The sequence below is a fragment of the Phyllostomus discolor genome, chromosome 8 (genome assembly GCF_004126475.2).
Source record: "Phyllostomus discolor isolate MPI-MPIP mPhyDis1 chromosome 8, mPhyDis1.pri.v3, whole genome shotgun sequence".
NCBI lineage: Eukaryota > Metazoa > Chordata > Mammalia > Chiroptera > Phyllostomidae > Phyllostomus > Phyllostomus discolor.
In genome coordinates this window covers 53,505,562-53,519,070 of record NC_040910.2, presented here as the reverse complement: position 1 = coordinate 53,519,070, position 13,509 = coordinate 53,505,562, and the positions used below count along the sequence as shown (strand labels likewise).

The following is a 13,509-nucleotide window of genomic DNA, read 5'->3' as shown; positions in this document are numbered from 1 at the left end:
AACATGTAACAATGGTACCTAACTCTTCTCAGTTGTAGTGAAGATTAATCGAAGTAATTTGTCTAAATCATTCAAAAGCAATACCTGATGCATATTAAAAGCTAGATAAGTGTTACTTTTTCAGAGGTATATTAATGCTAATTTGGCTTTTATTACTTTTTATTCACCAATTTTACCCACATTTCATTTTTCTTCTCTGAGCTTCAGATTCTCTGGCTTTCTCTCCTTAGCCCAATGCACTGTGCTTTTTTCCACTAAAGGGCCTCTGGACACATTTGCTTCTCTACCTGGAGTTCTCTTCTGCCTTTTTGTGGCCAAATCATTATAATTCTTCCTTCCTAAGTTCTCAGTTCAAGGGTCCCTCACTTGGGAAAGCCTTCCCTAACCCCACAGTCTAGACCAAGTTTCTGTATGAAATGAGATTCTCTTTTTACCTGAAAACTTACATTAGTTTATCACACGCTTGCTTGTCTAATTATTTGACTATGTATCTCCTCCAGCAGATGAGATACTCCAGAAGGCAAAGGCTCTGCTTGCTTTTGTTTCCTCTGTCACCAGACACACCTAGCAGTGCCTTGCGTGTAGACACTGTATTCAGTGTAAATGCATTGAGTGCAGTTTGCTAATATGATTATTGTCTGGTTCCATCCTTGTATGCCTCCAGCAGTTTTGAACATAATCAAAACTTTTATCCAAATACAAGAGATGGTTGAAGACTGATGGGCACACTAAGTGTATCTGGTTACCGAACACACTTCTCCACAAGTCAAATGAAATTTCTCAGCTCCATTCACAGTAACAGTCAAAAAGAACATTGTTTGTTGGATGATAGAAACTCTATTGAGCCTGCCTGTATTACAGTTAAAATTATGGAAAATACAAAAGGATAAACAACTTTTTAAAATGCCAATCATAAAATCTTAACTATTAACTGTGTCACGTTAAAAGATAAGGCTTTAGGGCATTTGTCTGATGTCTTTGAGCAAGTTATGGCTAACCTTAATTTCTAGCATATCTGAGTATTAAAGGTACAGCATTGCCTATGGTTAACCCAAGTGAAACAACCATGAACATTCAAAGAAGAAAAAATTTTGTAACTTAAGCCACACAATCAATAAGTGGGAAGAAGAGATTAAAAAAATTTCTAACATGGAGGCATAGGTGGACCCACCATGCCTCCTCGCACAACCAAGATAGGGACAACAACAATTTAGAAACAAAAAAACATCCAGAACTGACAGAAAATTGATCTGAATGGAAGTCGGACAACTAAGAAGCTAAAATAGACCTGTTCATCCAGACCAGTAGGAGGGGCAGAGTGGGTTGCAGTGCGAAGAGCAGAGAGAATTGGGACCAGCACATAAGGCATCTGGGGCACACGAGACTTCAGCAGGCAGACCCTGAGTGTGCAAGCGGCAGCTGGTAGACCCTGGCAGAGGGGTGGCAACTGGTAGACCCAGCGAGGTAGAGATTGTAAAGCAAGGCAGTGCGAGCAACCCAGGATCCCAGCGCTGGGAAGTAGAGCTTTGGGACACTGATTGAGGACACTTGTTGGAGTTGAGGTGCATGGAGAGACACCCAGCCTCACAGGAGAGGTCCTTGGAGGGTCCCATGGCATGCACAAGCCCACCCACATGGGAATTGGCACCAGAGGGGCCCAATTTGCTCAGGGGAAGCAGCAGAAGGGACTGAGGTCCAACAGAGAGTGGAGCAAGCACCATTGTTCCCTCTTGACCCCACCCCCACATACAGTGTTACAACCCAGCGACTGGGGTGCCCAGCCCTGGTGACACCTGAGACTCCACCCCTCACCGTAACAGGTACAACCACACCAAAAAGAGAGAGAGAGAGAGAGAGAGATGGCTCAAACAGAAGACCAAATGGAAGCCCAGAACCCATCCTTTTAAGTGACTGAGAGATAGCCAACCTATCAGATGTTTAGTTCAAAACACTGGTGATCAGGAAGATCACAGAATTGGTTGATTTTGGTCACAAATTAGATGAAAAAATGAAGGGTACAATAAGTGAAATGAAGAAAAATACATAGGGAACCAATAGTGATGGAAAGAAAGCTGGATCTCACATCAATGGAGTGGACCAGAAAGAAAAAAGAAATAACCACACAGAAAAGAATGAACAAATAAGAATTCAAAAGAATGAGGAGAGGCTAAGGAATTCCAACATCCAAATTATAGGGGTACCAGAAAAGGAAGAGGAAGAGCAACAAGTGGAAAAGTTATTTGAACAAATAATAAAGGAGAACTTCCCCAATCTGGCAAAGGAAAAGAACTTCCAGGAAGTCCAGGAAGCTCAGAGAGTCCCAAAGAAGTTGGACCCAAGAAGGAACACACCAAGGCACATCATAATTACATTAGCCAAGGTAAAAATGAAGGAGAGAATCCTAGGAACAGCAACAGATAAGGAGACAGTTACCTACAAAGGAGTTCCCATCAGACTGTCAGCTGATTTCTCAAAAGAGACCTTACAGGCAAGAAGGGGCTGGAAAGAAGTATTCCAAGTCATGAAAGGCAAGGACCTACATCCAAGATTGTTCTATCCAGCAAAGCTTTCATTTAGAATGGAAGGGCAGATAAAGTGCTTCTCAGATAAGGTCAAGTTAAAGGAGTTCATCATCACCAAGCCCTTATTTTATGAAATTCTAAAGGGACTTATCTAAGAAAAAGAAGATAAAAAAATGTATAGTAAAATGACAGCAAACTCACAATTATTAACAGCCACACCTAAAACAAAGCCAAAAGAAACTAAGCAAACAACTAGAACAGGAACAGAACCACAGAAATGGAGATCACATGGAGGGTTAGCAACAGGGCAGTGGGAGGAGGAGAGAGGGGGAAAAGGTATGGAGAATAAGTAGCACAGATGGTAGGTAGAAAATAGATAGGGGGGTAAGAATAGTATGGGAAATGTAGAAGCTAAAGAACTTGTGACACATGGACATGAACTAAAGGGGGGGAATGTGGGTGGGAGAGGGTATACAGGGTGGAGGGGAGTGAAGGGGGGAAATGGGACAACTGTAATAGCATAATCAATAAAATATATATTTTTAAAAAAGGAAATTTCTGCCTGGCTCTGTGTTCTTTTTAAAAAAATGACTCACTGGTGCTTCTTTTTTTGAGGGGAAGCAAACTTTATTCTTTCTCATCACCATCTATAATTAAGCTTTCAAACTCAATTTCAAACTCTATCAAGTGACTAGTGTAGAATAGTCTAATATTATATCATAAATAGCCCATAATTTTTTTCTCAATCTCAGGTTACAGCTTTCTGTGTTTAAATTAGCATGGTCACTGAAAGTATATAAAGCTTTAAAAAAAACAAAACAAAACAAAAAACATGATCCCTGAAACAGGTTCCAATATCAAAGGGGTTCTGTGGAGTCCAAATGTTAAAAAAAAAGATCTTTATTTCCTTATTTTTATTGAATGTATTGGGGTGGCATGGCTTAATACAATTATATAGGTCTCAGGTGTACAAATCCACAGTACATTATCTGTATATTGCATTGTGTGTACACCACTGCAGATCTTAAAGATTAGACATGTGTGGGATGTCTGTCCCCTTCTTATTTCTCTGCTGCAAATCAGTGGTGCAACCTCTCATAAGAGGTTCTGGAATCTACTCCCATTTAGTTTCCATGAACAGTGCGAGGCTACAGATTCTCATGTTCATTCCAGTCGTCACCAGGGTCATTTCTTCACACAATAGCCACCCAGCAGTATGTTTCTTGGAGGCCTTCCAGCTTTGCACAGAGCTCGCCTGCTCTCCCCTTTTGGCCTCCCTCACATTCTAGACAACCCTCAGTCTCACCCTCTGAAGCTCCCTTCTCTCCCTTCTCCCCTCAGTTCCACTCCCTCTCTCTTAGCGAGCAACTTGGCAAGCAATCCTGCAGACCTTGTTAAGGACTTAAATTCGCAATGGTGAAAGTGCAGAATGGATGACAGATGACAGAGTTTACATTCTAAGTCATAACTAAGAAGCAGGCTGAAAACGCTTACTCTTGTACCACCTTTGTAAAGAGAAACAGGAAGAAAAGGGACAATGAATTCAAGGGAATGCAGATGATGAAGAAAAAGCTATGATTCAAACTATAATAACAATGGCAAAAGCTTCACAGAGAAACAACAAATTAGCATTTTTGTCCTACTTTAAAAGAAGTATCATTATAAAAGTACTCCCAAACCACATTAACTAAGAGGAACTCGTAATTCTCTTTGTAGGAGCTAATTTCAGCCCGTTAATGGGCCTTGATGTGCACTGCAGAGAACATTAGATGCGGAGTCAGGAGCCCCACATTCTCCTGTGACTAATTCTGCTGCCTCTGGCAGATCACTTACTTCCTGGGCTCCAGAGTCTTATTTATAAATTGGGATTGTTAAACTGTTTGATCTCTTAAGACTTTTTTTTTAACATCAAGATGCTATGTTTCCATGTTTTTACTGGTTTTTTCTTTTTGTCTGAGACTTTTTCATTATAAGTAGAAATCTGACCTATAAGAATAATGACAAATTTGGAATTTTTATCACTATCACATTTCCCAGTTGTAACCACAGACTTACCAATTAATATGCATAGTAATTGTCATGTGATACATACAAGAGTCATTAAAGATCAACTCGCTTTGCCTCCCAAAGGGACAAGGTTATTCTTGGGAAATGGCAGACCTGGAATAAGCACAGTGTGTAGTAATTTCACCTCTTAATTCTGATAATCCCATTACTTCACTACAGACATTGAACAAATTGCTTGATTTTCCTAGAGTTTTTGTTTCTTCATGAAAAACTAGGGACAATAGTATTCTCTGCACTGGATCACTGTGTGGGTTAAGTATACTAATTAATGAATAACACACAACACATACATTCTCAAATTTGTTGATAGGATGACATTATTTTTCACCTTCAATTTAACTCTGTTTCATAAGAACTTTATGAAATACAGTAAATTTAGTAAGGTCAAATGGTTTAAACAGGACAAACTTAAAGCCAAATGGTGTTAGAATACAAAATGAAATGCAATCTAATTAGATATTCTTGTGTTGGATAAGTAGGACTGAGGTGATAGCCTTCGTAAGTCCCATACTCCTATAAAACTATGTCACACCTTCTCCTTACTCCTCAACAACTTGTAATTATCTTCATCTTTCAACAAATTATTCCCATTCTCTTGACCTCACGTGTCCTTTCAGTAACCTCAGTATTTCTCTGACTTCTTCACAGCAAAGTCCTCTCAAAGACTCATCTTACAGTCACTGTCCATAAGTCCTCCTCCTCTCTTTAATCCACTCCACCTGGGGACAAGATACTGACTCTTTTGTTGCCACCACTTTACTGAAATTACTCATCAAGGTCACCAGGGATCTCCGGATTTTAATTTCAATGGCCAGTCCTCGCACCTGTTTCATCTCTCAGCCACCTTTGATGTCATATTTGACCCTCTCTTGATTGGACACACTTTTTTACTTGACTTCCAGCCCTGCTGTTTCTCCCTCATGAGCTGCTCCTTCTGACTTGAAGTTCTTCAACCATTTCTCCTCAGACCCCAGACCTTTAAGTGTCCAAGGGCCCTAGGTCTCACTCTTTGAACTTATTCTCTTTCCTGTCTATAATTCTTCCCTTGGAGATTTTACAGAATCACATGAGTTAAAAATTACCGTGATGCTTTTAACTGACACATTCAAATGTCCCAGAAATATTTTTTCTTCAGTCGTCTATTTGGTATTTCCATTTTGATGTCTGGTGGGTATCACAAATTTAATATATTCAAAAAAACTTCCTCCCGATCTTCATCCCCAAAACTGTCCCTCCAGAGGTCTTGTTCATCTCAGGAAATGACAGTGCTGTCCATATATATAGCTACTCAAGCCAAAGATTTTGGCACTGTCCTGAGCCCCCCTTTTCTCTCCCACCCCATGCACAATGTGTCAGGAAATATTGTGGGCTCTTCCTTCAGAATGGATGCAGAATCTAACCTCTTTTCATGGCCTCTGCCGCTACCTCTCTGAGAAAAAACCACAGTCACCTCTCACCTAGGTCAGTACAACTTCCTGATCAGCTGTCTTACTGTTTCCATCTTTGCCTTTCCTTCACAGACTATTTTCCAAAATAACTGAACATCCCTTTAAAATGGAAGCAATCTCATGTCACCCCTCTCTTTAAAATATCCCAATGGCTTAACATCTGAGTAGAAGCTAAATTCTTTACAATGATTTACAAGTCCTTCACTGTCTGGCACCCTGTTACTCTTGAATCTCATCCCTTTGTCTCCCCCTTGGCTCTCTGCAGCTGCTCTGTCCTTCTCGCTGTACCCAGCACAAATATGCCAGCATGTTGTCACTTCAACTTTAGGTCTCCATATCTCACCTTTGTCAGTCCTCTCCTCAAACATCACCTTTTCATTAAGATCTTCTCTGCACGTTCTATTTTACATTGTATATCCCTTCATACAGTACATCTAAGCTCTCCTATCCACTTCCTACTTGGTGAATGAAAACTAAGCACCTGGCCAGTGAAGACTTTTGTTTATGTATTTGTTTTTTCATCTATGTACTTTTGCTAGAATACAATACAGAAAATGTTGTCTGTTCTTCAGTGTTATATCCCCAATGTCCAGAATAGTACCTCACACATAGTAGGCTCTCAATAAATGCTTTTAGTGCAAATTAACCCTTTGTTTCATGATATTGTCCTTAAAGCTTATATTTTCTTTTTAAGAAACTGAATAAGTATTAGCAATGAATGTCTGAGGTTCTTCCTTCTTCTGCCTTTCTGAAGAATGTATCCTAGCAGCAGGAATGGCCAAATGTAAGGACAAATAACTTATTATGTACAGACACTTCTTGCAAAATATTTTAAGATTACTAACACAAAAGAGTGGAAACAGATTATTTGCTTGGTTGGCCTTGCACCAAGTTCTTCAGTTCTTGGTGTCCCTGCACCTTCCATTAGCGCCCTGTGTGAGCTTTCCCACACATCTGGCTTGCCTTTCATCTTCCTCCAGGTTCAGCTGAAACACCTTTTTCAGGGTTGACCGAACAGAACTTAGAGTATACTAGTCAGTCTTTTGTGTCTTAATCATCTTCATGTCATGCCACCATTCTTCTCCAATTTGACAAATACAATAATACATTACCCTCTGGGGTGAGGGACTGTCTCTGTCCACCTTTCCTGAACCCACACATCTCCTGCCACATTCTTCATGACATTTCTGTTACCTACCACAGAACTACTGTTCCTTCCTTTCCCTCATTCCTAACACTCTGCCTGCCTCTGCCTGACAGTCTGTGTGAGAAACTTTGAATGAGTTTTTTTTCTCTTTTCTTAGCTTGTGTTTTTAGACTAGATATAGGGTAGTCTCTGGTATTGAGCAAGTTTGTGTAGACCTCAGTAGAGTGATATATCTGAAGTTTCATGTGTTCCTCCTGCCACTTCTCTCAAACTCTAGCAATGCCAGGATGTATTAGTAAAATTTTCATCTTATCTTCTGAAATATGCACAAGCTCTTTGAAGACAGGTTGTGGTTAACGTTCACATATTCCCTGCAGGGTCTAGACCTTGCAGGGTCTATTCCCAGACCTTGTTCACTATCGGGACTCAATAAGTAGTAGATTAAGAAGATTAATTTATCATAACTTTATTGCTGCACTCAGTTTACAGAATGATGATAAACATTATAAATGTATTGTGACTGAAAAAATGGCATTCTAATTTTCTTGAAAATTCAAGCTTCTCTGTGTCTACAGTGTATAGCTAACACAAGGCTGCTTAAAAGCCCCAGGGTCACTTGTAACCAGGAGCTAAGCCAGACCATCAAATACTAGGAGCCAAAATAATATCATTATTTCCAAAAATTGGATATCCATCATGCCTTTCTTCTGAAAATAGGAAGGTGATAGCATCTCCACAGTGTGCCCATTGTCTTCTCCCACACTGGTACCTTCCGGCAGAGCTTGATCTCTGCGTGCCTGGACTTGCAGCACTCCATTAGTCACAGCCTGAGGCTGGGCATGGCCCTCAAACCTGGGCCGTGAACTCCCCACAGCCAAGGCTGTCTCCTCAGAAAGAGAAAGCTAAGGACGGAATATGGGCCCTCAGCGATATTTCTTAACTCAGATTGCACTATTTTAGTTCAGGCTTGAAATTAACCCTACTACCTCATGATGAAATGAAACATGTAGCCTGAACACTCACTCTATCAGGCAATTCATTAATTTGTAACAATATGTGGTATTATACTTTTGACTTTCCCCAAAGTTAACTACCTAAATTTTCCCTAAGTATCTGCAGAGGGGTTGGTTCCAGGACCAACCCCCCCCCCCCCCCAAGGCATACAAAAATCCAGGGTTTGCACAAGTCCTCTGTATGAAATTGCAAGGATCAATGAATACCATTGGCCCTCCACATCTGCAGACTCCCTACCATGGATCAAAAACAGCACAGGACTGTATTGAAAAAACTCCATGTGTAATTGGATATACACAGTTCAAACCAATGTTGTTCAAGTGTCAACTATACTCACTTAAACAGGACAAACATTATATGAATATTATATGTATAATAGTTAGATATTGATGGAATGATGAAATTGCTCACAGGTATGAACTATCTGGTTGATTGTTACAAGAATCAGAATAAAATTGTTTTAAAATAATTTAGATGAAGTCAACTCACATCCAAACCTCTGGAAGATTCTTGGAACTGGGCACTCAGTAGAGATGTGTTTACCAGTGCAACAGGGCAGACGGGACTGGGGAGGTGGGGCTGTGCCACCAGACAAAGCTACCCGATAAGTTGGAGATGGATTATGTAGAGGTCTGTTTGCTAGAGTAAAAAGATGCTTTTTTTCATTCTGAATGCAATAGCCACAAACGTTTTAAACACAGAAATATTATGTTAGACTTATTTTTTAATCATATGCCTTTCTGGGATGATGGATTGGAGTATAGAAAGGAGAAAATGAACTGTACACATGTATGTCTGCCCTTCAGTTCCTGGCACAGGATTCTTAATCAAAACTCCCGCACTTTCCTAAGGGATACAAGCCTCTCTTGTTCTAAGGTTTGGTCTTTGACCCCTGGGAGCATCTTTTGTTCTAACGAGGTGGATCTGGTGGGCTCCTGGAGGGCTCCTGTACAGAGGCTGGTCACCAGAAAGACCAAACTATGATTAGGAGCTTGAAATTTTTAGCCTTGCACCACTGTCCTCCAGAAAGCAGACATAGGATGGAAATGGAATGAATAACGGATCATTCCTACGTGAGGAAGCCTCCATAAAATCCCAGTTGCAGGGGGTTTCAGAGAGCCTCCAAGTTGGTGAGCACATCTGTGCACCGGGAGGGTGACGCACTCCAACTCCGCAGTGACAGTGGCTCCAGCACTCGGAGCCCGCCCAGACCTTGTCCCACGTACCTCTGCATCTGACTGTTCACCTGTATCCTTTGTCATACCCTTTAATAAACCATTAAGTGTAAGTGTTTCCCTGGTTTTGTGAGCTGTTCCAGAAAATAATCATATCCAAGGGGAAGGAGATCATGGGAACCCCCAACTTGTAGCCAAGTTGGACAGAAATTGTGGATAATCTGGGGACCTACTCCCTGCAATTGGCACCTGAAGCAGGACAATCTAGTGGGACTGAGCCCTTGACCTGTAGGACTTGATGTTCTCCCCAGGTAAGTATGTCAGAGCTGAGTTGAACACTAGGACATCCTTCTGGTGTCACAGAACTGGTGGCCAGCAGCAGCAGAAGTGAGGTGTTCTATATGGAAGTAAAGGAGAACAACAAAAGGCAAGAACACTAGTTTTTTTCCATACACAAGAGAATAGCAAAAAATATTTAGACGGCAATGTTAATGTTGGTGAACATTTGGAATAACTCAGATTCTCACATATGACTGATGGAGATGTGACATGATAATATTCTAGAAAACATCTTATTAGTTTCTTCTAAAGTTAAATGTGCACTGCCATATGATCGAGTAATTGCACTCTTGGCATTCACCCTGAGAAAGGAAGCCACCTGTCCAAAGACTTGCGTGCACATGTTCACTGCAGTGATACTCAGAATAACCACAGACTGGAAAGTGCCTTAATCCCCGTGAGTGGTAAAATGAATCACACAAACCATGCTACAGACACAGGATAGCATGCTATTGAGTGAGTAAACAAAGAGAAAGCTGCCAATGCACACGATGAAGTAGATGAGGCAGTTTTAAAATACATTTGCAAATTCTTTTTCATAGTCTTTGTTGGAACTTCTTGTGGGTCTGGATTGGCATCATGGTACACTTGCAAGCAACACAAAGCACCTGAAGTGATACTATATGACATTCGTGACTAGGTCAGGAAAGGGCATACAGCTCCTGCCTGGTCTAGTGGCACTTGTTTTACACCCCTGCACTGCCAGGTACTAATTCTCATAACTCTGAGGCCACACATCTGGGGAGAAGCCATGAATCAGTGTCCTAGTCCAAGGTACCTTTGGGATTGCTGCCATTAGCTAGCACCAACCTCCAGGCTAAGATGACACTGCCTTAGCTGCTGTGGCCCCCAGGCATTAAGCAACTCCCAGTCTTTTCATCTGAGGCCCCCAGCATCACAGGGTGTGCTCTATGGTGCCCTGACGAAATCCTGACCTACCAAGGCAATGAGCATGCAAAAATATCTCATGCCACTAAGTTTAGGAATGAGTATTCATCATGGTAACTGGAATGATAGATGAATCTCTCACACACCATGCTGAGTGAAAGACCCTGGGCACAAAGAATATATACCGTAAGATTCCCTTTACTTGAAACTAGAAAACACAAACAATGCACAGCAAGAGCAGATGAGCAATTCCATGGGACTTAGGCTGTGGGTGGGGGTGCTGACAGAGGAGAGCGTAGGAATGGGTACTGAAATGAAAGTGTTCTGTATTTTCACTGTGGTGGTGACATTTGCGAAATTTATGAACTGGTCCCTTAGAGTAAGTGTGTTGTATTGTATGTAAATTACACCTCAATATATTTGTATTTAAAAAGTAGGGTCAAAGAGATTGAGAAAAGTGTTATTGATATGGCCAAAGGACCAGTAGATGTCTGCAAATATTTGTCCTCCTAGTGGTCACCCAGTCACTTATGACCACATCTTCTTCGCCTTGGGTTGCTCACAATGTTTCCACACAAAATTCTACCTAGCTAATTCTAGAATTTCAAAGTTCAAGAAAAAGTGAACTATGATTTGCTCATTTCCTGCTGGAAGTTTTCATGTTCTAGCAATGTGTATCTCTTTTCATAGGAAAGGCCAGCAGGTAACTACAGCAAGTTCCTTACTCTGGACAGCAGGGGTCACAATTGCCTCATCAAATAGAAACCTACTGTGTTTTTCTTTTTCTTTTCTTTTTTATTGTTTAAGATTGTGTTTATTTACTTTATTAGGGAGACAGAAAGAGAGGTTGAAAAAGAGCAATGTGTGAGAGATACATGGGTCAGCTGCCCCCAAGAAGGGGCCTAGCCAGCATCCCAGGCATGTGCCCTGACTGGGAATCCAACCGGCAACCCTTCGGTTCTTAGGCCAGTGCTCAATCCACTGAGCCCCACCTGCCAGGGCCTACTGTGTTTTTCTTAATGCAAAAGAGCAGAGCCTGATCATCGTCAAGGTCCAGGGAGTGTCATGAATTGACATGGTAATGAGTTCATTTACTCCAATGACATGTGACATGCAGTTAAGTACAGCACTGACTTAATAAACAGTCATTGAAGAGAAAAAAGGAAACATCAACTCATCAAATGTACATGCATGCATGCTTGTATACAGTGTCCATATATATATTTGCTTACTACAAGTAGTATCTGTTGTTTATAAATGTTAAAATGTGAAAGGATGTTACCTTTAGCATCGATGAAATGTGGTAACTAACCACACGCTATTTGCTGGTGCCAATAAGTCCCACAGCCCTGGCCACTGCTTTCCAGTTTCCCAGATGTCTGCCTCACTAGGCTTCCCATGCACAGACTTGAACTCTGGAGGAGGCCAACCAAGTGCCAATGCCCCTGCTGGTCGATACCTCAGAAAACAATAGAGATTTCTGAGGCCAGCAGAGCCTAGGACAGTGAAGGATGGTGGTGGGCACCGGGTATTGGCTGATGGACATCAGAGGCTTTTCTTTCATTCAGACTTTTCAGACAGTCAGGAGGGACATAAGGGGTTTTCTTTGCTGTCTGTAACAGAACCTGCCGCAGGTGCCTGCCCTTCTGGTAGTTGGCCCACAGTAGCTTGGGAAATGCAGGGAAATGAACCTGCTGACCATCTCGGGAAAATGACCATCCCAACCTTGGCCACAGGTCATGAGAGCTTCCTCTCCCATTGGTCAGCAGAAGTTTTTATCTGCCTGTGGTCCTAATGTTCTTAGAGAGTTCTTTACTGTTGAACATTGTTTGTACGTAGATTTATTTTCTAAAAGAGTGAATTCGTCCTCAATTTTTCATAGATCTCTGCACATCATGCCGGGCCCCTCATTGTGGCCAAGACCATCACATCCTTTGGTGGGGGCTATTTTTGTAAATAGAAGGACTGTGCATGCTATGCCCAAGAAGGAGTGAAAGATGTCCTGGCTGGCATCTTTCCAGGACATGAGTGCACGTTCCCCAAATTTAGTTTTTTCTGTACTTCTATTTATTCCACAAAGGAATAAATGTGGACCTAAACAAAGAAGTAAACAATAATAAAATGAAGCAGAAAGTTATAACACCTTTAAATGATCAATTACCAACGAATGAAAACATCTCCCCCCCATGAAGACAGCCTTCTCCAGGGTAGGAGCTGGAAGGTCCAATCTCTAATGGCAGTTACAGGGCTGACACTGTGGTCTAAGCAAAGCGCAGGGACACCCCTGACTTGGAGGATGGGGATGAACGTGATGGTGATGCAGCCTGGTTCAGCTGGAAGGCGTGTAAGAGCAGAGCCATCACCAAGAAGGACTGGGAAAGAGCAAGCCACCAGGGTGTGAAACAGGACATGCAGGCCACGTCCAAACTGAATAAGGGTGCACAAACTGATTCAGGAATAGCCATGGGGGTCTTCAGGATGCGACAAGTTGCATCGGGACTGGCAGTCCTGCAGAAAATGTACAACTAGAAAAACAAGTTTGTGGGGAATGGGGCATCCACCTGACGAGGCTGCAGGTGCCTTCTGACTGAATGCGGGGGTTACCTCCAAAGCCTGGAGACGAGACCTAGATGTTTGAATGCTTCATCATATGTTGCTCTGGAGCACATGATCTGCCGCAACAATCTCAAGCCAGACCACTGATTCCTCCAATCCAGATTTTTTTCCTACTCTTAACATCCCTGGAGAAGAAACTGGAATCTCTTCAGTATTTGGCAGTTTCCTTTTGTGCTCCTGACTATGGATGACACACCTGGGGTCTATGCCTCCCTGCATAGGCTTTAGGGGACAGCTCCGTGGAACCTGCAAACACTGTCAATAACCATCGCAGGTAATTCGGTGCCACTCAG

At 41.9% G+C, this 13,509-nt stretch overlaps 1 protein-coding gene across 1 annotated transcript in view; it reads right to left on the bottom strand.

Annotated features, from left to right (window-relative positions):
- The window catches only part of ADAM7 (ADAM metallopeptidase domain 7), a 57,895-nt gene extending 48,435 nt beyond the window's left edge, over positions 1 to 9,460 (bottom strand). The window contains exons 1-2 of the mRNA XM_028521380.1: positions 9,425 to 9,460; positions 7,954 to 8,086 (exon numbers count right to left, since the gene is read on the bottom strand). Of these exons, the coding sequence (XP_028377181.1) occupies positions 7,954 to 8,086; positions 9,425 to 9,460 (169 nt within the window). The remainder of the gene's footprint in view (positions 1 to 7,953; positions 8,087 to 9,424) is intronic.
- Between the last annotated feature and the right edge of the window lie 4,049 nt (positions 9,461 to 13,509).